Source organism: Stegastes partitus, unplaced genomic scaffold, assembly GCF_000690725.1.
Source record: "Stegastes partitus isolate 25-593 unplaced genomic scaffold, Stegastes_partitus-1.0.2 Scaffold151, whole genome shotgun sequence".
Lineage (NCBI taxonomy): Eukaryota > Metazoa > Chordata > Actinopteri > Pomacentridae > Stegastes > Stegastes partitus.
In genome coordinates, this window is record NW_007577882.1 from 388898 (window position 1) to 416686 (window position 27789).

At 37.4% G+C, this 27789-nt stretch overlaps 3 protein-coding genes across 3 annotated transcripts; 1 reads left to right on the plus strand and 2 right to left on the minus strand.

Moving 5' to 3' along the window:
• Window positions 1–410: 410 nt before the first annotated feature.
• rdh5 (retinol dehydrogenase 5 (11-cis/9-cis)) lies at window positions 411–4247 on the minus strand. The gene is made up of 5 exons (XM_008279278.1): window positions 4168–4247; window positions 3712–4034; window positions 2762–3020; window positions 1560–1723; window positions 411–1126 (listed from the first exon to the last, which is right to left on the minus strand). The coding sequence occupies exons 1-5, from the start codon at window positions 4245–4247 to the stop codon at window positions 906–908; spliced, it is 1047 nt and encodes a 348-aa protein (XP_008277500.1). The 3' UTR covers window positions 411–905.
• Window positions 4248–6473: 2226 nt separating this feature from the next.
• bloc1s1 (biogenesis of lysosomal organelles complex-1, subunit 1) lies at window positions 6474–9557 on the minus strand. Its single transcript, XM_008279279.1, has 4 exons — window positions 9356–9557; window positions 9141–9213; window positions 7664–7796; window positions 6474–7201 (listed from the first exon to the last, which is right to left on the minus strand). Exons 1-4 carry the CDS (start codon window positions 9414–9416, stop codon window positions 7091–7093), a joined length of 378 nt encoding a protein of 125 aa, XP_008277501.1. The 5' UTR covers window positions 9417–9557; the 3' UTR covers window positions 6474–7090.
• Window positions 9558–10639: 1082 nt separating this feature from the next.
• itcha (itchy E3 ubiquitin protein ligase a) lies at window positions 10640–27418 on the plus strand. The gene is made up of 24 exons (XM_008279280.1): window positions 10640–10728; window positions 11778–11848; window positions 12975–13116; window positions 13794–13918; window positions 14886–15017; window positions 15549–15597; window positions 15717–15895; window positions 16128–16362; window positions 16529–16624; window positions 16873–17047; window positions 18134–18203; window positions 18365–18449; window positions 19466–19594; window positions 19708–19780; window positions 19937–20008; window positions 20121–20209; window positions 20458–20617; window positions 20960–21093; window positions 21831–21971; window positions 22727–22847; window positions 22954–23058; window positions 23278–23374; window positions 23483–23555; window positions 23989–27418. The coding sequence occupies exons 2-24, from the start codon at window positions 11824–11826 to the stop codon at window positions 24086–24088; spliced, it is 2607 nt and encodes an 868-aa protein (XP_008277502.1). The 5' UTR covers window positions 10640–10728; window positions 11778–11823; the 3' UTR covers window positions 24089–27418.
• The last annotated feature ends 371 nt before the right edge of the window (window positions 27419–27789 follow it).

Below are 27789 nucleotides of genomic sequence, written 5' to 3' on the forward strand. Positions count from 1 at the left end.
TGCTTTATCATCGTAAGTAAAGTTTTAGCACCACCTGGTGAAATTTCCAGTCAGTGGTTTTCAGTGGAGTTTTATATAAGCAGATGTTAGCTATTTGAAAGTCTAGACCCAGTGCTGGTGAAGCAGGTTTGTTTGCTTACTCAAATGGTTCAAATGAATCAGAATATGCTTCAGTATGAGAATATTCACAGCATTTCAGAAACGATTAGTGTCATGCCATAATAGTGTTTCACACTGTTACAGTTGGTTGAAAATGTTCCTGATTTTTTTTCAGAGCAATTGGTTTTGGTTTTTATTAGACCACTTAGACGTTTAGAATTTACTAAATCAGTTTGAACAGGTTCCATAAGTCCATCTGTAAAATGAAAACATGAGATTCATCAATATGCCATGTACAGTTTTACATATGTGCATCTTTATTCACATTCACAAAGCTGTTAGAAACCATTGTGATGCAGCTGTTCATCATCGTAACTCAGAGCGTACACATTTTTTCACGACTTCTTTCATCTGTGTCTACCATAAGCTCATTACTATTACGTTTTGAAAACTTGATAGTAAAATGTTCTTTATTTAGCCACTGATGGTTAAGAGCATCCAGCCAAGCAACATAAATAACAGTGTTAAAAGGCACACTATAGTAATAATCACATGTATACATTACATTTTTTAAAATCATTTTTCTTGCATTGTCTAAAAGTGTCACACAGACATTTCCAAGGTAGATTATGCCATATAAATATAATAACAGCAACGTCAAACCATTGCATGGCCAGTGTAGATATGGAATATGGGTATTTTAAAAGGAAAAGATAATTTTTCTTTTCATGTCAGCCCCGTACTGCACCAAGAAAGGCATAAAAAGGCTGATAACTTTGAAGACATTACTTCAAAGTCACCCCAAGTTACACGCTCTTTGAAGGACGTGGCAGCACCAGCTTTAGTCCAATATCAACTACACAGGAAGGCATGTAAGAGAGGGGGATCCAAAGAAGCTTGGCATCCCAGCCAGCACTGTATCTGGTGCGTGGGTAGGCAGAAGTCAGAGCGTGCTCCATGCAGCTGGTCACCTTGCTCAGGTCAGAGTCGCAGACAGCATTCATGATCAGACGCTGCACCTTAATATCTGAACAGGAGAATCACACATCAAATTATTAAACTACATAAATGAATTTCAGTTCATTTTTACCTAATTCTAAAAAAGCATCTCATGTACACTCAAGGATTCATGAACCTGCCTCCTACATCCTTAATTTCATTTATTTCCCAATGTATCTTTATACTTCATTGTCAAAAACAATGTAAGATACTTATTTTTGTACTGGAATTTTTATATAGAAATTCAGTGAACAGAAATGCTTTCAATATTTTGCCACATTTAGGTGACATTTTATGGTACATTTTCAATTACATGTCAAAATGACTTCAAAGCTTAGACTATAATTAAAGATTCAAAACCTCCAGCATAAGATTTGGTTGTTTTGAAGACATTACAGTAATGAAGCACTATAAAATGCTTCTGTTAACTCAAACAATGAGCAGCAGCATACTGTGCTTACACTTATCGAGGTACTTGTCTCCATAACTTGCTTGTACTTCCGGGCTGAGTTGGTTCCACAGGCGATGCAGCTCCCGCTCAATAGGCTCGAGGCTCGTCACTGCAGTCTTGAAAAAGCCCGGCTCGATGATGCACACGTTGATTCCAAAGTAGTTGATATCTCTCCTGAAAACAAAAATGCCATGCAGACTAGCACTGTATTGATGTTCATATTTCACACCAGCAACAGAAGTTCACATGACTTGGAGTCCAACTCGCAAACAAATCACACAAATTGTAATGAATGGCTTTGTTTATGGTTAATAAATCAATTACACGTGTACTACAGTTTTGCAATACAAAACAACTTTTGGGTTGCCAGATTGTGAAAAGTCCTCTCTGGGCAGTGTTTCTCCAGTGTATTTGGCAATGATGCCAAATAAATGTTGGTAATTCATAATTCACAGTGGGATTTGAACTTTAATAAGTCATCAGGTTTGTTAATATGTAGTTAATAAATACATTTTGGTCAAAAATTCTACACAGGTTTAGTGAGTTTTCCTGATGAAGTCTTAAAAAGACCTCCTGCTGGAGAACAGATGCCCTTTTGACAATTTGGCAACTGAGGGTCTTCTTATGAATTGCCATTGCCGTTAGTTTCCATCTACATACCTTTAATGTGACTTACTAGTGGATAGTATGTATGCTTTTGACACAAACCGCAGTCTTGAAAAGGCTTGAAATGTTTATATTGTCAATAAATGAAAACACAATTTGGCACATAGTGGAAAAAAATTGATGAAAGTTTTGGTTTGGATAAGACACAAAAAACAAATTAAATCTTTAGAAAGCAGTTAGTAATAAATGTTATTCCAAGTTTGGTCTCTTTGCCAGTTTTTGTTTGTGTGTGCTGAGGCCCAGAGCTTATACTTATGCATATTGTTGGGTGGAAGGTGTTTTATTGCTATTCATGTATTTTATTGTTTGTTTGTTATATTGCAGAAAATGAAAGATGACCAAATCTACAAACCAACTTTCGTTATCAAACATTAAAGACTGTGGCTTGTGTTACTGCATGTCCTTCACAATAAAGGCCTATTAATAAAGAAAAAGACAAGACTAACTACGCTCAGAGGAGAATGTCTCTGTGGTTATTTAAGCAATGCAACACACACATTGTTACAGCAACCTCTTATATGTTTTGATGAGCGTGTGTCTGCTCACCTGAGGCAGTCAGAGAAAGATTCCACTGCAAACTTGGAGATGCAGTACCCGCCACCGTTTGCAGCCACCCTGCCCAGCACTGATGCTACATTTACAATACGGCCGCGAGCCTTTTTGATGAGAGGCAGAAAGGTCATCGTCATGCCAATCACTCCATTCATGTTTACTTTCAGTGTGCTGTGGAAATCTTCCACTCTCATCCACTCTGAAGGACCCATCGGTAATGAGCGTCCAGCGTTGTTTACAATACCCCAAAGTCCTACAAAGAAAATGAAAGACCGACAGGGGAAGGACATAATGTGTGTTAGTGTTAATGTTAGTGTTGCCTTGTGAGATCTAGTTAGATGAGTTGCCTTACATTTAGCTGTACTGTAATGATTTTTTTTTCTAAACATTTTCAACTGTTTTTTTTTTACCTCTAATTTTGTGGACAATTTACTGTTATTTTAAATATTTCTCAAGCTTTGTGAAATTTCAGATACCACAGAAAAAAAGGTATTGATTTGCATGTTAACCATATATATTTGTTTTACATCATTTGATTGTGAAATTACACTTTTTTCTTTTTGTATTTGTATTTTGTATTGTTTCTTGTATTTAAACCAGAAAAAAAAACATTTATTTACTTTTTTGCTGTTGAGGATTGAAAAATGCCATTATTTACAATTAATTACTTTGTCCTAAAAACAGGATTCAACTGTATAGATTTTCCTCATCAAAAATCTATATTTTTACAAAAAGTAAATACTTCTTTTACAATGTGTGACCGTAATATCACACAAAGTTACTGTATTTAAATGAGATAAAAATTATTTTACAGATATCTGCTGTTATTTTTCACTGTTTTTACAGTTTTTTAACATTACAGTATTCCCCTGCTGTTGTTTTCCAGCACCCTTGCTGCCACATTTTCACTGTTTTTCACAGAATTTGTTTGAACCATCTCTCACCCTTTTCGCCGACCTCCTTCTTGGCCCACTCCATGGCTTTTTGGATGCTGTCCTGATTGGTAACATCCAGCAGGACAGTCTTCAAATGAGGCCCTGCTACTCTTTTGAGATCATCAGCTCCCTTTTCTGTGAGACAACCAGCCAGCACACGGAAACCTTTACGGTCAAGCTTCTTACACAGCAGGTTTCCAAACCCTGTGTCACAGCCGGTCACAAAGACATACTTGTCAGAGATGCCCTCAATCTCCAGGCTGTCTCTGTATAACCAAACGGCAAACCATAACACCACAAAAGTAGCGGTGATGTACAACCAAGCGTTTTCCCTAAAGGAAAAGAAAAAGAGGAATTTTAAATAAGAGAAAGGCAGGGATTGCAGGGTTCTACAAATGTCAATTCCAAAGGTAAGTTACAGTTAAATTAAAGTCCAAAACATGGCGTTTCATCGGTATTTCTTACCCTAAAAGGTCATAGACAAACTGTGTAGCCATGTTGCCGTCAGAAGTAGAAGGAGAACTTGGTGCTTGCTGAAAAAACATGTTGAGCAATGTTTCTGATGTGGCTACCTGCCAGGTTTCAGAGACTGGAATGAAAAGTAGAAATATGCTGATTAATTTCAGGAATCCTCTGTAATCAAATCCCTACTCAATTTCATAATAGTGTAGCGCTTTAGTGACGCAATGCACTGTAATGCAGAATATTTTTAGCAACTACTGGACACAATGAATTTGTTCACTGGAGGCCTTAATAGATGAGTTGCTTGGAGTACAGAACTGCTTTGAGCGCTTTGGGCACATGAGAAATCTTTGGATAATACTCTTAAGGAAGAAAGAGAGGTATTTATGAGGGAGTGAGAGCAGAGGAGGGTGGCGCATTGTTTTGAAGCATAATAATATTAATACCCATGACGGAGCTGCTTAGCCTGCTCACAGCTGAAAACCAATTAGTTTGTGGGCTTATTAGTGAGTAAAGCAACAAAAACACTCCCTTGAGTTATCTAAAATATGAAAAGATTGTCTGAAAAAAAAAAATCTAATTCAGTTGTGACTGACATTAGACATTGATTAATGCATACATTTTCCAAAAAAACATTAAATTCGGTTCATTTAAAAAAAGTTTTCTCCATCACATTTAGTTTCACATGACGAGCAAATAGCTCTAGAATACAGCGGCTAGGTTATTTATGTAAATTAAAATAATTTAATTAGACATAGTTAATCACACCACCTCATTCTTTGCTGTAAACTTTGGTTCTACACACGTAAACTAATTATTTCTCAGATTAAACTGCAGAGTTGTATTTTAACAAGAAACTGTGGAGTTAATCAGTGAAAGAATAAATCAGTTGAGAAAATACTTTGTGGTAATTCAGCGGTGAGGCAAATAGTAATATAATAAATGTAATATCCTACCTTTCACTCTTTCTGAGATGTGATGGATCTCCACAAGTTGCCCGTCCTCTCCCCTTCCCCTTTCTGGTTATTCTTCTGTCTTAGCTCAGAGAGGCTGGTCAGAGAGAAGCTTTATCCCTGTGGTTTATCCCTTAAGACAAGTCCGCTATTGGTAATCCCCAATCCGTAACCATTTCGTTTGTGTGTCAAAGAAAAAAACACTGTGATGGGGAACAAAGGAGGGAAAAAAAAAAAAAGAATTTTCTGTACAGTGCACTTGGATTTCAAAGAACTTTCTTTTTAGTGCCTCATATCTACTTTTAAATTACATCTGGTTCTTCCAAGAGGTTGACAAGAAAGTTTTTCCCTCATACATTTTCGGTGCCTGGCGGTTCTCAGGATATACAGGCATAATGTTCTAAGAGTGTTCATACAAAGTTGTGATAATCCCACAAATCGAAACCATGTGTAGTCTTAAAAACACGAGTATATTCTTAGTGGCTCACTGAGTTCACTGACAAATGATATCAGCGGGAAATCTCAAATAATATGTACCATATTCTGGAACTGGTTCTCCATATTTTTGATGCTTATTTTGAGGCTTACACAACAGAAATGCAGACTGTAAACAGGACGTGATCAGTGTGGTGCACATTGCTGTTTGTTTGTTTTTTAACCAACAAAATCCTGAAGTAGTAAGAAAAAAGTATTTTCTACAATGTGACTTGGTTGAGTATTGTGAACATATCATAAGGAGATTTTAGTCAAATTGTTGACATATATAAATTAGGACTCACTAAAGCTTCATTACCTGTGTGGTAAATTGAAAGTGTAGTTACCCAACATGCCTGTAGTTACGTGAGTGAACTTAACAGCCACATGTGACATAACTGTCCCTCACGTCACACATTCCAGAAATTGTCCAATCCCTCGCCATTCAAATATTTATCCAGTTATTGTATTTCATGGATCACAGATAGTTATGTTGCACAACTCCGGCTATAAATGTTAAGACATTCCACTTTTGTAAGAGGCACAATAAAGCCATCAGCCAAAAACAAAAAATAAAAATCTCTGACCCAGAAGTCCTTTGCAACCAAACATATGAGCTATGAGGGCATATCTTAAAGCATGAACTCTCACAGTTCTTCTCCATTTGGGTAATTAACATTTAATCTTTGCCTGCCCACTACTGACACCTACTGTGTGTATGGACATCCTGGAAAGATAATCCTTTATCAGAAGCATGCTCAAGGTTCTCATTTACAAATGAAGCTCTTTGTGCTTTTTTTCCCCACTTGTTGTACTTTGCAGTTTCTGTTTATGTAACAGCTGTTTACGTAGCATAACATGTTTCATAAGAAAAGACACCAATACATTTTCAGCAAACTTTATTAAAAACAATTTCCCATCACTAAATGGTCACAAAATTTAAAGTTGTCCAACAGAAACGGCACAGTTCTCATTGTGCATATACATTTTGTGCATAAACACAAACATAAATAATTCAGGTATCAGGTGCTGAGAAGAAAGCCTTTGATAAAATGCTTTTAGGGAGATACTACAGACTTAGAGACAGGTGGTAGCTTTTCTGTAGCTCTTTCAGCCTACTACATATATTCTCTGTACATGCAACTCCTTCACAAATCCACACTGTTTTTACTTTTTTCCTCCGTTCAATGACTAATTACTGATTGCGGGGTCCTGACTCTCAAAATGTTAGATCTAGCGTCATTGTGTCAATAATGGTACAAACACAAGAACTGAAGCAATTACCCATGTCAGCACTTAGTTGTCAAATGAAACAAACCTTTGCTGTCGGTCTGAATAAATTACTGTCAGCCTTGGTCCACTTACATTTGCAGGCAGAAAAGCAAGCTTTTGACCCTGATGAGCTGGATATCTGTTGACAGCAGTTAACTGGACTGGATTTGTTTTATTCCAGTGTATTTAGTTGTAGCTGTAAACATCCATGACACAAACCATGATGTTTATGAGCAAGTGGACTGAAGTTGACCCTTGTGTACGTACTCCAGAGCTGTGGCAATTGTTCTCATGTCCATCTCAATACTGCGGGCCCAGTTCTCCACATCCCCGATTTCCTGTTCAAAAGAGCAGAAAAAACTAAATGATTTGTTGCCACCTTGAACAACTACCACTCAAACTTATCAGCAGCAGCTTAAAGCTTGCCTTCATTCATTGACTGCTTTCACATTCATTTGTTGAAGGGGTAAAGTTTCTCTGAGCTCAGATCGAATCCCTGTTTAAGACGTGTTCTCAAAGGCATGATTTGCTGACACTACAACTAATTTGGAAGCTATCCAGTATGTATTTTACGCAAGCATGATGTGAAAGCCTGAAAAGCTTCAGTGTACATTCACAGCAAGTAGACGTTTGGTAGACATATTGTCCCTGGTTGTTAACATTTGAAATAAAAAAAATATTGGCATGTTTATTTGGATTTGGATTTTAATGAAGGAGTTTCTGAACCTTTTTTGATGAAAAAAAAAACAAAAACACATCAAGCACAAATGATTATTACAAGCATCCTACAAGCATCCTACCTTTAAGGCTTGATTGAAACCCTCCACCATACTGATCCACTGCGCAGTTTGTTTGGAGAACTGGCTCGCCTGCACCTGGAGAGTCTTCACCTCATGGTCAAGCTTGCGTTGGTTTACATATGCCTGGGCAACACTGAAGTGAAACAGGACACAACAATGAGCTTTACAGCATTTTAAATAGATGAAAACCTGGCATTATGTGATGTACAGCCACTGTGACATGCAAGAGCAAAATTGTATTTAGTGGTCAAGTGTCTTAGTCATTCATTTCTCCATTGACACAGATTGAATACAACATACTATTATATTCAATCTACTCAAAATCTTACCCAGTTACTAAAGGATTTCGTTCGTAATCTTTTGCATAAAGGCACAACACAACAAAGGTCTTTGCATCTTATTCTCATTCCTTAAGCTGATTGTCTACATTTCATTGCAACTTTCACAATGTTAACAATCTTACTGTACTATTTGTGGTAGTATTACACATGCCAATTCTATCCTGCAACGAATGGATTGCTTCAACGTCTTGGCTCAGAAAGAGTTTCAGCAGGTGGGAAACTCAAAGGTGGCAGCCTGACAGAAATCCGTTCGGAAACCACGTTACCTAGACAGTCTATACACGTGATTTTTGTCAGTCAGACATTGACACACTATTCTTTAGAGCATATCACAAGCAGGAGAATGTTACTCATTCATTGTCACCGGATTAAAACTTTGCAATACTTGATACGCAATAGGAACATTTATAATTTATCATCATGACATACAGTGCTGAAATCATGAGTCAATCAACTGAAAAGTAATCTTCAACTGAAATGGAGACTATTTGAAGACATACTGGACTTACGGGTTCTTCATTCCTAGCTTACATTTAGTTGATCAAACCCATAATAATAAATAAAATATATATGTAGCCGGTGCACAATACCTTTATCGAGGACACACAGACAGGTGCCAAGTTAAAGGAAAAGCCAACAGAAAGGGTCCCAATATGATTTTGGGAAACCATGTGTCACCAGAAAAGCTTAATTGTGCCTTAGCATTGACTCTACAAGTTTCAACTCTGCTGGAAGCATGGGACACTGTTTTTCAAATAAATATTCCCTCATTTGGTGTTTTGATAATCTTGGTGGAGAGGTGCTCTGTCCAAAATCTCCCACAGGCTTTCAACTGGGTTGAGATCTAGTGACTAAAAAGATCATACCCTTCATGATGATTCACATCATTTTTCATACTCAAACCATTCAGTAACTCCTTGTGCCCTATGAAGACAACTCCCATCAGGACAGAAATGTTTCATCACAGGATAAAATTGATTACTAAAAACAACAAAGTTTGCCGCACATCAGTACTGCTCTCCCTGCGCAACTGTAGCCACCAGCGGGTCAACAGATTCCATGTCTAAATCCTTCATAATCACCATTTTTACACATGGATAACTATGAAACGTCACAAGCTAGCATTTCATTCATACCCAACGTTAAGGTGGTCCACCAGGGCTTCTGTCAGACAGGTGGCTGCAGCAATAGCTTCACGTCTTCGTCTCTCTGTGCAAGAAAACACATAAAGAGAGGCAAATAACTTAAACTAGTCAGGGTATGGAGGAGGACAGAAGCCTTCCAAGTCAAACAGAGCTTTGTTTTTAGCATCGGTTAGCATCTTTGCTAGCTAGGCGCTGCTCTCACTCACCCTGCAGCTCCTTCCGCTCATTTTGCTTCGCCTGGTGCTCCTTCAGCAGACGAGACAACATCTTTCTTTAGTCGTCGTTGTGATTATGCCTTCTCTTTTAACGCATGTACATGCCATTCACATAGAGTTATTGACTATACGTCCAAAGCTAGCATAAGACGCTAGCTAGTGACGCTGTTAGCTGTTGTCACGAGACCAAACTCGAGGACGTCTGACGTGGGCGTGTCCACAAATGGCGCCATCATTTATCATTATCACGAGAGTAATAATATATGATTTGTTTGATTATAAAACACAATAAACTGGTGCTGGACCAGCTACTTAACTGCACAACAACACATGATTAAAAGCATATTGGTGGTCTTGTTTTATGGTGACGATGATAATAATGGCCAGCTTCAACGAAAGCTTCAAAATAAAAGTACACATAAATAAAGTAATAGACTATTGTTACTACTGCATGGCAAGGAATAATGCAAAGAGTAAAACAACTAAAATTTTATGACTCACAATAAGAAAATAGATAAATACAAGTGAGATGAATAATGTCGAAAACCACATAATAAATATAGTGACATATAGCCTCATCACACAAACGTGTCATAGGAAAAGAGGGATTAGAGTTGGCAAGGAAGGTATCTTCAGGTAACCTGTAGGTCTGTCAGTATTGGTCTTAAGGTTTTATACACCGTACAGTGGTCACAGACATGGAACTGAACAGGATGCATGAGTACAATGTCAAAACAATGCTTTTCCGGAGCTTTCAGCTGTAACAAAGTCCTCATAATACAATGGGTACAATTCGAACAACTACTGAACTTGCAAGTCAGATCCACCATAAACTAGCTGTCCCGATGGGAACATGGTCAGCTCCAACTGCTAAGATCAGATAAAATATACTTTATTGATCCCTGACCGGGGAAATTTATACATTACAGCAGCTGGGATACAAATAAAGCTTTGTAAGAAACAAGACAAGAAAGTATTATAAAGTCAATATATGTAAGAAAGACACTTTTCGCACTGAACACTTTTCACGTGTACATATAGTACATAATAAGGGATAATTGTACTCAGATTGTAGGACATGCTGATAATGACTGAGAAATTTTGTTAAAAACTCAAGAAATTGTTAGCAAGTTGACTTTGAACTGGAATTGTTCTACTAAACTGCAAAGAATAGACTTTATCAAGATTTTTTATGTGCAAAACATAGAAATGGCGTCTTATTGTGAAAAACTTGTACCAGGAAAGCTGTTCGTGTTCTAGCTAGCGGACACAGGTCTGTGCGGATGGCTGGTATCTACCTGTCAACAATCGAGACATCGCTGAAACTTAAGTCTCTGTGGCCCTTTATCGTCTGCTTTTGTCAGGTATGGACATTTAGTCTCTGGTTAAATGCCAGGTGTGAAATTTCCTCCACTGAGCTGTCGAAGCCGCTCAGTTAGCCGGGTGGTGTTAGCATTACTAACATGAGTTGCGGCATGGTTAGCTAAAGGCTCGCTGCTCAGGACGTCGCATAGCAAAGTTGCTCCAGATGGTTGAACTTATCAGCTTCTATGAATAATTAGTAAACCGTCTACACAATGGCCAGTAACGGCTTTTATTAACCATGTCACGGTGAAAACCGAGTCTCTTCAGAAGGCCATTGTTTAACGCTGTCTTGACAACATATCTGCTGGCTAACGATCCCGCTAACTGACAGTTTAAGCTATTAGGCTACATTTGAACAGCCTTTATGCTGCAGGAAACAGGTCGTCTCTTTGTATTTATAATCATTTCTGAATCACTAAATATCTTTGGGTGAAATTGTATGAATGTTTTGCTCTCGCTTAGCGTATGAGCTATTTTGTTTATTTTGTTATGCTAAAAGCTACTGTCAAAGATTAGCAAGGTAGGTTTAGTGGGACTTATTTAGCCAAGTTCAGTGTGGGATTTTCTGTTATGGAAGGTCCTCGGCGGCTCCTTGAAATAGCTAAGATTATGCCATGTCACTGCGTTATGTGCACTGTTGTGCACTGTAGCTGCATTTCACGTCTTTAAAAAGCATGATAATATGGGTTTCTGCTCTACAAGACAGAGCGAGGCAGTAAATAAAGGAGAAAACCTTTCCCTGAAGTATGTTCAGCAGAAATGATTCAGTTTGGAAGTTCGCTGGAAATGTTTAACTTAGGTTTATTTGTGACTTTAAAAAGTAATATCTAAATTTGAGTCAGCACCAAAATCATGTCTCCAAGTACTTAAAAGTATAATAAATACCCGGTTGTTTTAGTTAGACAGCTCACTTGATGCTTACTGGCCACTGCATGTAAAGCCAGTTTATATTTTCCACTGACTGTAGCAACCTAATAGCCTAATCGCTCTTTAAGTAGGTTACCTGCATCGTGTGTCCTATGTTTACATCTGATGTTGCTGGTTGCAGGTTTATCCATTGTAGCCGAACGAGGCTCCAGTGTTATGGATGAACCATGAAGGCCCAACTGCAAGTTACAGGTAACTCATTGTCACTGCAAGTTTGATCAAGTTTTTTTTATCAATCAGCAAAAATCAGGCAGAGCTTGTGTCCAAGTTATAAAGTTGTATTCACTATTACAGTAGTACATCTGTTATTGGAACCTACTGGGATCCTGTAGTGAAGAATGTTCAAAGAGCTGTCATTGACACTTGACTGTTGTTGAGTTTACTATGGAGCAGCTATAGTGTTTTAGAAAAATATTCCTAGGTAAATAGTTAAAAATACTATCAAGTTGCAGCATCTTTACCAAATGTAACTCCAAATAAATTCTTATATTTACTGAAAATTGTGGTGGGAATTCTGTAGTTATTGGTTGTACTATTTCAGTGTGTATTACATTCCTTTGTAGTGCATTAAAGAGTGTTCTATCTCTTATCTTCCCTTAATGTGGCAGCGTCAGCTCATAGGTTAGTTGGCCTTCGGTTTACAGATTACTGTAGATCAAGATATCTTCTGTTCTCCTCCGATAAGCCCCTATCTATTCTTTCATGCATGTACATCAGAAAACTGTGTTTTAGGAGGAATGAAGGAAGATAAGCATGCAGATGCAACTTTGGGAAATGAGAACTGGCATTGTGTCATGGGCTTTGGGCTGTATCTGGTTATTGAGGTATACCGGGTTATTTGGTGATTCTGGAAGTATGATTTTTATTATTATCATCAAAAATACAGATGTTTGTCTCTGTTATACAGAAATGGTGAATTAGGGTAATGTCTTTTAATGCACAGAGCTGAGACTGATAGCAACAGTACGGGGCAAGTAAAAAATAAAAATGCCTCTGCCGCTGTAGTATTTTGGGTTTAGTCCCAGTGATATAGATCAGCCAGCCAACACTGATGGCAACAAGTGTTACCAGGTCCTTCTGCAAAGATCTGTTATCATACGTGCTGTCATGACTTATATTATCAGCCACTCTGGGAGTGCTAGGAAGGGTATGAGAGACCGACTTTAAGGCATTGAGAGAAAATTTATTTTTTGGTCTTTCATGAAGGTATAAACCTCATATGCATCTGAAAAGCTGTGACAAAACTCTGAAAGACAACTGCCCTTTGAATTCAATTTATTCTAGAAATTTCTACAACACTGGTGTTTCTCTTTTCTAGTGATTTCAGCCAAGCTGAAGGAAAACAAAAAGAACTGGTTTGGTCCCAGTCCATACGTTGAGGTAGCCGTGGATGGCCAATCAAAGAGGACTGAGAAGTGCAACAACACACATAGTCCCAAATGGAAGCAGGCTCTCACAGTGTGAGTATGATTGTTTATCATAGGAGAGGAAGCTGTTTAACAGTGAGCCTTAATTACAGGATGATACCAGTTGGTAATGGAAAGATTATTGTTTCTCATCAAATTAAGTCTCCTTAGTGCATGTGTTTTATCTAATATATTTTAAGTTGCTTGTCGTAATCATAAAGTCTACCTTTGTTGTTTGCACTGGAGACACCTCTGAACCAGGCTTTTTTCTGGTGATACTAAGCTAGGATTATGGTTAATCGATCAGCAAATGTAAATATATACATTTGGAGGATATATTCTGAATCAATATCGGATGTGTCTGTCAAAATAGCAGCTCACAAAGTCAGTGCACCCAGTCCTGACTGTTTTACCATGATCTGACCATTGAAATAACAAATGCTGTGTACAAATATATTAGTCTCTGGTAAGAATAAGAATTCATACCTTATGAAAGGCTTTAAAGTACTAATATAATTAAAGCTGATATGACAATATAGGGTAGAAGCGTTAGACTTAGACCTTTAAAATTGACTTTCTCGGTACTTAGGCAAAAGACCAGTCTAGAAGAAAAAAGTACCAACATTGATTGATTGATGAATTTTCCCTAGCATTAGTGTAGATCATCCTTAACTTTATATTTTCTACTGTTTGCTCATACAGTGTCTTGTCATTTTCTCACGTTTCTAAAGAATTGTGACTCCAGTCAGCAAGCTGATCTTTCGTGTTTGGAGTCATCAGACACTGAAGGCAGACATCTTGCTAGGAATGTCCACACTGGAGATCAGCAAGATTCTTAAGGCAAATGACCTAAAATGTGAGTTGACCCTATCTTTCTTCTTAGTGGTAATAATGAGTGTTTATTTTTCTAAAGATTTTGAGTCCAAAAAATATTGCCTTCTTTTTTTTCATTAAGTAGCATAAGATAGCTATATTCTTGTTACAAAGCCACGTGATTGAGTTTGCTTACACTACTGTTTTTCATTTCAACCTTGGATATGACAAAGATGTGCTGTCCCAGGAGCTAAATATTAAGCTAATAGGCTCTATGAGTTGATTCCCACAGAATACTAAGAGGTACACAGGAAGAGCTTCCTCTGCATGGCTTATTTCATGTTAATAACAACTTGCATCCCATGTAATCTTACTTTCAATATTCATTTGGTTTCTCTCTGTCTATCAGCAGTATGTTTTTTTTGTAAAATGTTGCACACTTCAGACACTTGCTATCTAAGAGTGCATATCTGCCTGTGTTTGTTATGGGAATGTTTTATTGGGCTTTGATAAGCTTAATAGCCGACATGCACATTACTCAGTAGGTTTGTTTTGCGGGCATTACCTAAATTTATGACCATTTTTTTTACTTGAAGTGGGTTTATAACTCAGTGCAGTGGCTCCTGTCAGACCTGGTCAGCATGTTCAAAACATGTGACATTAAAGTCCAGTAGATATTCTGTGGTGCAGTCACTTGCTTCTAATTTAAAAGCAGCAGCAGGGCTGAAAACAGTGACCAAGTACCTTCCAAATCAGGTGATTTAAAACAATCAGTGATTGGGCTCCCCTAAGGAAATAGTTTGTCATTATTTGTTCATTTTAACCTCAAATATCTTATTAGGATAATAATGTACATGCAGTGGCTGTTTTTATAATCTCAATGCAGGCTTAGTATCAGCTTTCAGTCTTTTGCTGGCTTTCAGTTTGTCTAATACGTGTGTTTTTGGGATAATTTCTCCTGTCATTCAAATTATAAGCACCTGCTTAACACTTTATTCTGTCCTTCGTAGTGTGTGAGGTAGTGCAGACACTGCAGCTGTGCTCTGACAGAGACCGCCGGGAGGTTGTCGGTGACTTGTCAATCTGTCTGGATGGCATGCAGGTAGACTCAGAAACCTTTGCCTTGGCAGAGAGAGAACAAGGTGAGAGACCACACGCAGACACAAACTCTGTATACTATGTTTATCACACTAACAATCTGAAAACATGAACAACTCTGTAATTTTGTATTTGATAAATGACCACCACAGAAGAGCTGAATTCACTCAGATAAGTGACATGTCGCTAATCATTAGTTTTTGTGAAACGATACTAATAACTGCCAACATCAAGTTTTTAGGTCCTCTAATCAGAATTCTTTATGTACCCTGTGTAGCCCATTAGTATGGCTTATATCTTGTAACAGATGTATTTATGTTGGTGTGTATATTTTTCAATGGTGAAATGTCCCTTGTAGTACATATCTTGGTCATAATTCTTGTATAACCAAATTTAACATCTAGAAAAAGCTAAAAAAAAAAAAAAGATCTGTTGACCTCTATTCTATATTTAGTAAATGTGTGCACCCAAACTGTTAAAACAAAATTTTTTTCTTGCTTTTAGGTTTTAATTGTCGCTTTCTGAATTATTTAACATTAATTCCGTAACTTAACTTTTTTTCTGTTTCATTCTAGCTGCTCTTCCAAATGGAACTGCAAGACAAAATGGAGACACTGGCAACAGGTCTTTTAAACTTTTAATTATAGATTTGTACATGCTTTTTTTTATTCAAATGTTGATTCAGTGAATTTGCAAGAAAAAAAAAGCATATTTCTATATATCTATATATGTTGTACTTTTAGATCAAGCAGGGATACATCTCCATCCAGTGACTCAGACGAGTGGGTCATAGTACCCAATGGCCATGCTGTCAATGGTACAGGTTCCCCTTCCCGATCTCCAGGGGACTCCACAACCTCACGTCCTCCTAGACCTGCCAGACCTCCCCCTCCTATGCCACAGAGACCAGCAGCCTCACCAAGTAGGAAAAGCACGAGACATCAAAGATTTCTCAGTCTAACAGTAGCTCATGTATAGCTTAACACAACATTCAAATTACATGCCACCTTTTTTTTTTTTTTTTAAACATTCTCATACGATTGATTTCTTTCTCATGCAGAAACAATGTACTGACAGTAGTGAAATCAAGTACCCCTTTGCAAATTAATTCACAGACTTAAATGTTCTCTTCTCTGCCTTGCTCTTCTCCCCAGCGTCTTCTAGTAGCTCTTCCCCGAGTGAACTGAGTGAAGGCCCAGCTTCTGATGGTTCCTCTCAGGCGTCAGCTAGTGGGTGTTCCGATCAGCAGGAAGAATCAGGTGCAGGAGCAGCAACTGCAAGTTCCTCACAGACAGCAAGTGGCCCTAAACCAGCGGCCACTGCCTCAACAGCTCCGGCTGCAACAACACCCAGAATCACTCCCATTACCAATGGTCCCTTGCCACCAGGGTAAAGAGCAACTCATTATACATTTGTATAGCCTCTCACTCATGTTACCATTGATAGGCATATTATATTGCCTTTTTATTAAGATTTTCAGTCTGTGTTGTTATAGTGGGGGGGAATCTGAGACAAAATCCATCTAAATCTCATATCATTCATATTGCCTCTGCAGCTGGGAGCAAAGAGTGGACCAGAACGGACGAGTGTACTATGTGGACCACATTGAAAAAAGGACGACCTGGGACAGGCCTGAGCCTTTGCCTACAGGGTACCAAAACACATACTTCATCTTACATAGTTCTTTTTGTGTTGTGTTAGATTGTGCATTCAATCTATAAAATCATCTAATGTTTGTACAGACATATTTTAAAGCCACTAAATCCAAGGCCAGTGATGATGTTACAGTACAAATAGCTGTGTCTGTGCTTTCATTATCATGGTCAGGTAGAGCCACTAGACAAAATCTACATCATCAGCTCAGCACTGCCTTCTTTTTACTCTCCCTTTTTTTTGCAGGTGGGAGCGCAGGGTGGATCCAATGGGTAGAGTGTACTATGTTGACCACATAACCCGAACTACCACGTGGCAACGCCCCACACAGGAGTCAGTGCGCAACTATGAGGAGTGGCAGCACCAGCGCAGCCAGCTCCAGGGAGCCATGCAGCAGTTTAACCAGAGGTTCATTTATGGGGTGAGAGCAATCACTATCTTAGCTACTAGATATGTCACATTCACTGCACATAAAGAACATTTTGAACATTTACTTGTTTTGATTTACTTAAAGATCCCATCTAGACATGATTTATTATCTATAAATAAATATAACGCTGTCTGATGTAATTTTACCACTGAAGTGTGGCTCAACTACCCCCTCTAACTCCTGAAGCCCTTTTTATTATTTAAAAAAAAAAAAAAAAAAAAGTTATTTTTGAAAGTGTACCTGCCAGACATACCTTAATGTGAACTCCGTGTTCTGTGTATCAGAACTGGAGGATGTCTGCTTCGTATTTCTGTAATCTGCATACTGGATGTGACTGGCTTTTAAACTTGTTTTGATCTCACAAAATCACTTTTCTGTCTGTGTGGTAAATGAGGTGGAACCTGCACTCTCGACTTGTGAAAATAAATCTTTCCTCTGCACACTGAAGGTCAAATATGCAAAGAAATTAACAAAAAACAAAACACAATTTTGTGTGGATTGGAGGGAAAGGGAAAAGCAAAAAAACGACATTTCAAAGAATCTCCAAATATGAGTTATTTAGTAATTTAGTGGAGAATAATTCTAGCTTCAAAATTTCAAAAGCTGGTATTTGTGGTGTTAAAGCTGTATAACACAATATATTATTATTATTTTTGAACCAGTTTTTATTTTACAGGCAGTGTCATTCTCTAAATCATTTCACAACAAAAATAAAACCAATCCATAAACATCTTGAGGGTTCCCCACCATAGGAAACACTTAAAATACATCCAAATTACTTCTGTTGCTTTGTTAGTCTGATTTTATTCTGATTTTGATCTGAAATGGGCTCAGATGAGTCTGACTCTGTATGAGTCTGTGTGATCCAGATTCTGGATAACTATGTTTTTCGTCTCATGGCTAAGAAACTTCAATGAATTAGTAGGCAGTGGGAACAGACACTGAAATACTAACAGATATTATGAAGTTCTATGCACTTCCTTGATTCTAACTTTAAAATGAAGCACAGTTCTGTGTTTAAACAGATTGTGACAAAGAAATTCTTTTTTTTTTTAAACTTGTCTCATTCTCTTCCAGCTCCAAGACCAGTTGGCAGCAACAACCAATAAAGAGTTTGACCCACTGGGGCCTTTACCACATGGTTGGGGTAAATATCTTTAGATTAGACAAGTATTTTACTTTTAGTTACTGAGATGTTCAGAAAAACACAGTAAAGATGTGTTTTACGACTATGACTGTGATGGTAGTAGAAATGGCAGTGAACAGGCACTGATTTGTGCATATGAAATGTGTTGTGTTTTATACCAGAGAAGAGAACAGACACAAACGGCAGAGTGTATTTTGTTCATCATCCAACTCGGACAACACAGTGGGAGGACCCAAGGACACAAGGGTGAGTGTATGCCTGCTTGTGATTGTGTTCGTTCTTGTATATTGTGCCATGGAGCCTTTTTTTTTTGATAGGGATATGTCTCTGTCAGTCCTTCTGTCATACTAACTGCAGTTGATTCTGCCAGTCCATTAGCTGTGCTTTTCTTTTATTGCCAGTGAGAGGCACTAACGTGCCACTGTTTCGTTCAGTATGAAGAGCAAATTCAGCCCTATCTTGCCCTGAGTTCTGAGTGACACATCTCGGTCCTTCTTTTGTCAACTTTCTTGTCCTAACTTGTTGAGAGTTTGCAGCAGGCGGACAATGACAGGACAGGCACGTACAAGTAATATGGGAGGTGTGGAATTGTACTTAATTTAGTACATGTATAGTGAAGTAACAACAGGTTTTTTTAGAGATCTTGATTCAAACATCTTGTGACAGATTTTTTTGGGGACAGTTGCTCAAAACTGTGTTTACATAGGACCATTAGGAAAGTGCTCCTAATGAGAAAGTTATGAGTGCACAAAGGAAAGAGATTCCTGCTAAACCCTGCTTAATGTAATTAGTTAAGGACTGCTTGATAATATGGAGTTCTTATTTTTAAATTTCAAGGGCATGAGTTTTAGCTGTTACTGGTTCCTGTTTTTAGGTGACATAGTTCTCTTGATACTTGTAATGATATGTAATTGTGTAGTTATGTGATTATAATATTTCCAAGCTCTTGAATTATTGTAATAAAATACATTAAATGTCTGTCTGTACTGTGTCATAAAAAACAGTCAGATACTCTATGACATGATTTTAATAACTGAAAGCCCAATTTTGAGAAATTCTGCTTCAGGGCAATCATTTATCATTTTGAGGAATTTGCAACTATAATATATACTGTAATAATATCTGATACCTTGAATTTTAATTTGAGAAATAAATAATTCTCAAGTCAGTGGAGGTTGGTTACAATTTAATTCCTCAATTTCACTTTAACACTGTAACAGTTTTATGTATATTTATCTGCTTACTTGATTTGCTTTGTTCAGGCTGCTGAACGATAAGCCCCTGCCTGAAGGTTGGGAGATGAGGTTCACTGTGGATGGTATTCCCTATTTTGTTGACCACAACAGGCGAACGACAACCTACATTGACCCTCGCACAGGGAAATCCTCGCTGTAAGTAGCTGTGTTAAAATATGTGAATTAACAACAGCTGTTGGAAGAGGAGAACAGACTGCCAGTCATCTGACTTTTGTTACAGAGATCTCTTTTTCTGATCTTTTCCACAGTGAGAATGGGCCACAGATAACCTATGTCAGGGACTTCAAAGCCAAAGTGCAATACTTCAGGTTCTGGTGTCAGGTATGTGCTGTCTGGATGTCCCACATGCTGATCGTTAAATACTGTATCTTCATACTTGTTGATGCTTAAATATGCAAAGGTTGAAGTAAAAGTTGCACAAAGCATTCCATTTGTCTAAAATCTGATTATTTGTGTAATGTTTTTTTTCCCTGTTAGCAATTGTCGATGCCTCAGCACATTAAGATTACTGTCTCACGTAAGACCTTGTTTGAGGATTCGTTTCAGCAGGTAAATACAGGAGCATACTGTCTTCTTATGGCCTTTCTGTGTTCAACAGAATTGTCGTGTCTATGCTTAAGTGACATAACTGATTTAATTCTGTGTTTGTTTGCATTCGAAGATCATGAGCTTTCACCCTCAAGATCTGAGGCGGAGACTGTGGCTCATCTTTCCTGGCGAGGAAGGATTAGATTACGGAGGTGTGGCCAGGTAATTTTAACTGAATTTGTTTTGTACAATTGTGTTCTATGTCATGACTTGCAAGGTGTGTTTTGTCCTCGTTCGTACCTTTTTTTTTTCACACCACCCACGCTTCACAAGACACAAACCCTGTTGTGATAATAACATCGTGTGATTCTCATTTAAGTCCTGATCTTCAAGATTTTTCAAACCTCCTCACTTAACCAGTACAATCACTTCCACCTAACATTTTCTGTCCTCTGTGGTTGTATTTTCAGAGAATGGTTTTTCTTGCTGTCTCATGAGGTGCTGAATCCCATGTACTGTTTGTTTGAGTATGCTGGCAAGGACAACTACTGTCTTCAAATCAACCCGGCTTCTTACATCAACCCTGATCACCTCAAGTACTTCAAGTTCATAGGACGCTTCATTGCCATGGTACCTGCACTACGTGTCAGAATATACTGACTGTGCTGTCAATTTATGATTGAAATTTGCTGGTATAATTAATTAGGTCAGCTGGACTGATGTTTATGCTGCAAAATGTATAATAATCACGTGTGGATCATGCAAAATTGTACTGCATACTGATATATATGGAATTCAGAAGATGAATATACCTGTGAAGTGAATTAATTTATTTCATAGACTTACGTAGTATTTTTATGACAGAGTGATCAGTCACTTTAAATCTTTAGATGGCTGTCTTGTACTGTGTTGTATTTGGCTGTTGTGTTTAAAACATCTTTTCCCTTATGTTTATGCATTGTTCCTTTTTAGGCCTTGTTCCACGGCAAATTCATCGACACAGGTTTCTCCCTGCCCTTCTACAAGCGCATTCTGAACAAACCCCTGGCTCTTAAAGACCTGGAGTCCATTGATCCAGAATTTTATAATTCACTCATTTGGATCAAGTAAGTCTGCCTAGCTGATACACATGTGCATGATGGATAGGGCTTAGGTGGTGTGCTGGACAGACTAAAATGACATCATGGCCATCTGCTGCAGTGTAACCTAATTTATTTTTATTCTGAAAGAACTCATTGGGATACTGTCCGTTGTTTGGTTGTAGCATGTGGACCAAAATATATGCTATTCTTATTATACTTACATGTTAAACAATGTGCTACCTGATATCCTGTAAATATATGCTAAAATTCATCAGTGTTGTTAAATGGAAGTAGGATTTTCACCTGTGTTTAATGAGAGAATGAGGAAAAGAAGTCAAACATGTGTCTGCCATGTAGGCCACCAAGTTTATCCCGTCACCACAATATTTTGTATGCATGACTGACTCAAGAGAAGAGAAGGTTGTTGCAGCTTAATGACCCATGACTATATAAATTCAGAGTAATTTCATTTGCATAAAATTGTTGTATCTAGCAGGTAATGAATCTGACTTACTGTGCCAGCCTTTTCATTTTTTCATGTACAAAGTCCTAATGTTCTAAATGATTGAGATATTCTTGAGTTATACCACGTGAATTCTGATACGAATCCTCATGCAGATGAAACAAATCTTAACATTAATTAAATGTGCTGAATACCTAATGTTCTGACAAATATAAAGTACAGTGTAGGCTTACTGGATGTGTTTTCTCCAGGTTTTCTAACTGTATTAATAATTCTATTGATGGTCTGTGGCTTATAGGGATAATAATATAGAGGAGTGTGGTCTGGAGATGTTCTTCTCAGTTGATAAGGAGATCCTGGGGGAGGTCACCACCCATGAACTGAAACCAGATGGAGGGAACATTCAAGTAACTGAGGAAAACAAGGAGGAATACATCAGGTACAGCTGCGTTCTATTAAACACAACACGAGTCGTCTTATTCAGGCTTGCAGTAAAAGTCTGTAACCCCAAGATTTTCATTGTCAAGCTCTGACAGTATTGTATTTAAATTAAGTATTCCCATTTTCTTGTAGCATAGCGGTAATAGTGGAGAAATAATGATAATCATTCAAATAATTAGTTGTATATACACAGCAGTAAATTGGCTGTTTTTAACCCTCGGAATCCCAAGTAGTTTATGGGCTTTTTGCTCTGGTCATACTTTTACTCACTGTGGGCTCATTGTTCACTGCAGTGTAAGGTCCGATATGTATATGGTAGCAGGACGACTATGGCTAGAAGATGAGAATCAAAGTTGTCTTCTGTGCAGTGCAACACAGTTAGAATCCCACAAACTATAAAAAAAAATAAAAAATCAGCAACAAACAAAGCTGAATTTCTTTAATTGTTTACTTTCCAAAAATTGAAAAAAAGAAGAAAAAAAAACAGCAATAGATTAATGGTGTAATCTTGGTGTTTATTTATTTATTGTTAGACGATAGCATGCCTTTCAAACCTCCCTGAAAGTTTTGGCATTTAGAGGATTAGAAGATAGTTAATGAACACTGACATTGTTACTTTAAATATGAAATACTGTGTTGCACTTTTTATTTGATGTAAGCGCCATATTTTTAAGCAATCAAGAATTTTCATACCTTTTATGTTAGATTTTGTTTTGAATTTTGTCCTGTCTCTCTTCATGTCTCTGTATACAGACTGGTGGCAGAGTGGAGGCTGTCCAGAGGTGTGGAGGAGCAGACACAGGCGTTCTTTGAGGGCTTTAATGAAGTTCTTCCCCAGCAGTACCTTCAGTACTTTGACGCGAAGGAGTTAGAGGTACTAAAGTAACCAGACATATTATCTTTGACCTTTACAAAGTCTAATGTTGGGGGTTGTGTTTGCCCTTTAAAACATTGTTGTCATGCATTCTTCTTGTCTGTAGGTGATGCTGTGCGGGATGCAGGAGATAGATCTGGTGGACTGGCAGAGAAACACAATCTATAGACATTATGCCCGAAGTAGCAAGCAGATCCTGTGGTTCTGGCAGGTAGGTGTAGAAAAAAACATTCATATTTTTGGAATTTTGAGACTCAAACCATTGTTATTGAAACAGCTTTAGATAATGCCTCAATGAATGTGAGCGTCTCAAAACTACAACAACCACAACTGCAACTACAATATAACTACATCTTGGAATATAGTGTAACATGGTAACATTGGTGGAGCAATGTCATACTGATATCGTCACAAAACTATCCATTAACAGTTTGCGAAGGAGATGGACAACGAAAAAAGGATGAGACTACTGCAGTTTGTCACAGGAACATGTCGTCTTCCTGTGGGTGGCTTCGCTGACCTGCTGGGTATGCAAAAATGAAAACACATTGTACCGTGGTCCAGTGTATCATATATATATATATATTATTTGTTTATTTATTTTTAATCTGTATGCTTATTTCTAATTAATATAGGAAGCAATGGTCCACAGAAGTTTTGCATTGAGAAAGTGGGCAAAGAAAACTGGCTTCCACGAAGCCACACATGGTAAGGCCAGTTATTCCACTTGTACATTTGTAGAAATCCTTCTACTTCAGGTGTTTGAGAGGATGTGTGGTCAAAGCTGAATGCAAGATTAACTTTCAAGGCCAAACCCTCTTAGTCACTTCTGATTCAGCTGTCTCACACCTTGATGTGTTTTTAACCTTTGATGTGGCATTAGAAGTTATATAATACTGTGAGATGCATTGTTGCTGTTTAAGTGTTTAACAGATGCTCCTAAAGTATGCAGCACCATAGACATTACTGCAACAGCAAAACAAGTGAACATTTTTCATTAGATATCTTAGAATGTGGAAATACTCAACAAGGAGCAACATTACAATCTATAATTTTGTAGTAATTTTATCCTTACAAGATATGCAACCTCCAAACATGTTAATTCATTATTTGTCCTGTTTCTTTCACATTTCTCCACTAGCTTTAATCGTCTGGACCTCCCTCCTTATAAGAGCTATGAGCAGCTGAAGGAGAAACTCATGTTTGCGATAGAGGAGACAGAAGGCTTTGGGCAAGAGTAATGCAACAAGGCTTGCAGGATGTGACAGAGCATTGGTGGTCTTGGAGGAGCCATATCCATTTTGGACAAGACCACTTTCCAGCAGATTCTCCTTGCAGCCAGGAGCTGTTTATAATCTGGTAGATAGACTTAATCTGTGTTGTCTGTCACAAAAGCGTAAAAAAAATTGAAGGCAGTTTCTTCATCAATTCACGTGAATCGTCCTCACCCAGTTTCACTCTGTGATCAGTTCCTCCCTAATCCAGCTGGTCTCACTTTGTCCCATTCAGCCCACTATTGGGCGATAGAGGCAGAAAAGATGCCTTTCTCATCTGGTCATGTCTGCACTTGCTGTATGTTGTGCAAGGGCAGTTTCGACACGTACATCTACCAACCTGTGCAGTAGATACTTAGGAGTTGTCTTGTCGGGCCTATGCACTACTAGTTAATAATTTCAGAGGGGAAAAAACATGTTATCTGAAAGCAAAATCATAGGCTCACATGACTTTTGGGGTTCAGACTTTTTATTTTTCTTTTGTCGGAAGGATGAATGAATGGATAAATGATTTTTTTTCAATAGCTGACTGACTGTACTGACCCTCGTAGCACATATGCAGTTTCTGTAATAACTTTGATAAATATTATCATGTTAATTGTAATAATATTTCCTCTTATTTTGGCAGGTTGATTTCTTAACTTTCTAATGAGTTAAAATGTTAAACTCGTTTGCACATGGTGATGTAAGCTGTAAGACGGTTGTGATTGTTCTTAAGAGAGGCTGTATTTTTATGTGCAATAGTTTTGTAGAAAACATTTTTGCCAATAATAGAGCCAAACAGTGATTTGTTTGATCATTTTTATAAAACTTTGGTAAGATTAAGCATTTACTATTGATTTAAATTCCAATATGAAGTAGAGAACATTTGCATACTTTAAGTGTATTTGGTGAAACTGCTTTGGTTGTGATGTGATTTGATAAAGTTTGCCTTCCCATAACAGACACTGCTGTATATAATATGGGCATATTTGACCATGGATGCTCACTTCATTTGTCAGTCAGGGAAACTGAAACTGTGAAGGCTTTTCTTGGTAATTATAAGCTGTTACTGATGACGTGGGAGCATTGGGATGTAATGTATAGTAGAGAGCAATGATTTGCTGAATAATGATCAATTCCCGCTGAATGGTAGCAAATTCTCTGTTAGTTTTCCAGAGTTAAGTATTACTCTTACAGTGGCCCTGAGAGCTCAAGGCACTGCAACTTCAGAAAACGCATGCAAACCAAGAAAATATCTTCATCAGTTCAACAACACATAATCAAACTAGTGAAAGCGTTTTCTTTATTTACTTGCGTCGACCTCTCAGCCACGCTGTATATTCAAGATTAGTAGTAATGAATATTTTAAATTCTAACAGTTTAACCTGTTAAGTGACTAATGCAGTTTATGTAAATATACTTACAAATTAAAAAAAAGTAAAAAAAAAAAAGTGTTTAGTATCTCAGTGCATATAACACATCCAAGCAGTGGACCCCTTTGAGTTGCAGGCAAGAAATGAGATTTAAATTTAAATAATAGCAAGTGGCCCTAGTTTTATAGGGTGTAAGGCTTTCAGATTTGTACAGTGATATTGCATTTCTTGTCTTTTCCAAAAATCCTCTGTTAACATCAAACTTAAAGTTTATTTTTTCGAATTAGATAAAGTACCGTTAAAAAAGAAAAAAAAAAAGAAAAAAAAGAACCAGTCTACCAAAGGAGCTTAATGAGTTAATTGTGTAAACTTACTGACTTAAACGTTTAAGTCAGCAGGTGTAATCAGTTGTTAACATCCTCTAAATGATTACACATTTGACATCACCTGTCCCTATTAGGTTATTGTCCTTTATTTGGTCACTGTAGGGTACAAGAAATGTAAACACAAAGGCTTGCTCCACAATCTCAACTTTGAATACGGAATTCAAACAAAATCTCTGTAATATTTAATGTTTAAAAAAACTACAGATTTTGCAGTGTTAAGGAATACGTTGTCTTAATCTCACTTAGAAATGTATTTCACTGTTGATTTTTAATGTTTCTTTCAAGTTGTTCAGTTATCCAGAGCTTTAGAGTCCCATTACAAAAAGACCTGTTTATCAAACACTTCGAGTGGAAAACTGACTTTTAGCAGCTTCTGGGAGTCCCTTGTATTTGTGCAGGAATGACAGATCGTGTACCTGACAATTCAAAGTACTTTATAAAGAAGTCACTCAGGTACACACATTCAAAGTCCGTTGCACAACAGTCAGAAATTATGTCAAAATTCTGTTCAATATGATGGAAATCTAAAGGTTCATATTGTTAACAGAATTTACTAAAACTGATTCGTATTAATACACAGTATTAACTTGTGTTACTGCTGTATATCTATATGGATTTGCTGCTTCATAAAAGCAGATTAAAATTTGTAATGTGATATTTTACGATGAGCTGTCATTGTCCAAGCGTAAAGCTGTGGTAATGTGCATGTGTAGGCAGCGTGGTGTCAATTATGTGCTATAATTTCAATGTGTGCCCCAGACAACTGAAGATGGAAAAACAATCTATGTCAGATTTTTCTCTTTAAGTTCCCCATTAAAATGTAAAAGGATGGATTCTCAAAATTAGCTTGTGAATTTGCCCATGTGTGAGCCGTGTGGCTGTTCATTTCATAATGTCAGTACTGGTACAGCATAGAAGAAGGATGGTTATTCTCACTGCCTACATTGAACTGACAGGTATATTGACTCAATCACTACATCTACAACTTCACGTACCATTTACTGCTCACTTTATCCTTAACTGTGTGAAGTGTTTCACAATATAGCACATATATTCCCTTACTGGCAGTAATTCAGTTCACATACACAAAGAAAAAAATCATTGTGTAGCTACTGGTGTGCAGACTTGTGAAGAAATTAATGTAAAATAAATACGTTAATAAAAAAAAGGTTTTGTGAATACAATGTTGACTGTTGAATATTTTAACAGGTTAAAACTATGTAATAATAGCACCTTAACACTCAAGCTGATTGAATTAACCACTCTTCTGTTTAATCACCACTGTGTTCCAGATCTTGGGGCAGATAAATATATAGAAATATGCAAAATAGTGTTTTAGTTGTACTGATTGCATTGTACTTCATGTTGATAGTGTAATCACTGTTTCTTTTTCTTTTTTTCTTTCTTTGTTTTTTTGTTTGTTTTGAAGCTGTTGCTTTTTTGATAAGTGCAGTTAATGGGTGAATACTATTTATTAGGAGGATGAGTTTCCTGTAACAGTGGATTGGAATGATTGAGGAAAAAAAAACAGTAATAAAACAATTAAAACACCCAAAGTGTGATAATTACTATCACCCCAACATTTTTTTTTTACACTTGCACTGCAATCACCTACCCACAATTCATTATTGTTATTTGAAAATGTCTTCTAAATTAACGCAATGAAACAATTCCGTTGCATGTTCTCATATTATTAGAGGAGCTAAATTAAAAACACAGAGCCTACCATAGGAACTCAGTGCTCCAACAGTCTGTACATCTTTTATTGCTGAGATTCAAAGCTTTTATTTTTTCAGTATTTGGTATGATTACCAGTCATCTGGAAAGATGTTTTGTTATTCTTCAGAGATTTTTTTTTTTTTTTAGCTGGAAGGTGTTATGTTGCTTTGCTTTTCTCTAAAAAAAAAAAAAATCCCCAGAGATTTTC

Coding starts and splice junctions, on each gene's coding strand:
- rdh5 (XM_008279278.1), bottom strand. CDS start 4,247: ATGTTTTTTCAGCAAGCACCAAGTTCTCCTTCTACTTCTGACGGCAAC. Junction 3,021..3,711: donor GAAGGAGGTCGGCGAAAAGG/GTGAGAGATGGT, acceptor TTTTCTTTGTAG/GACTTTGGGGTATTGTAAAC. Junction 1,127..1,559: donor AGACAAGTACCTCGATAAGT/GTAAGCACAGTA, acceptor TCTCCTGTTCAG/ATATTAAGGTGCAGCGTCTG.
- bloc1s1 (XM_008279279.1), bottom strand. CDS start 9,416: ATGTTGTCTCGTCTGCTGAAGGAGCACCAGGCGAAGCAAAATGAGCGG. Junction 7,797..9,140: donor GTGGACCACCTTAACGTTGG/GTATGAATGAAA, acceptor GTTTCACTTCAG/TGTTGCCCAGGCATATGTAA. Junction 7,202..7,663: donor GTTTCAATCAAGCCTTAAAG/GTAGGATGCTTG, acceptor TCTTTTGAACAG/GAAATCGGGGATGTGGAGAA.
- itcha (XM_008279280.1), top strand. CDS start 11,824: ATGAAGGCCCAACTGCAAGTTACAG. Junction 15,598..15,716: donor AATGGAGACACTGGCAACAG/GTCTTTTAAACT, acceptor TTGTACTTTTAG/ATCAAGCAGGGATACATCTC. Junction 19,781..19,936: donor ACTTCAGGTTCTGGTGTCAG/GTATGTGCTGTC, acceptor TTTCCCTGTTAG/CAATTGTCGATGCCTCAGCA.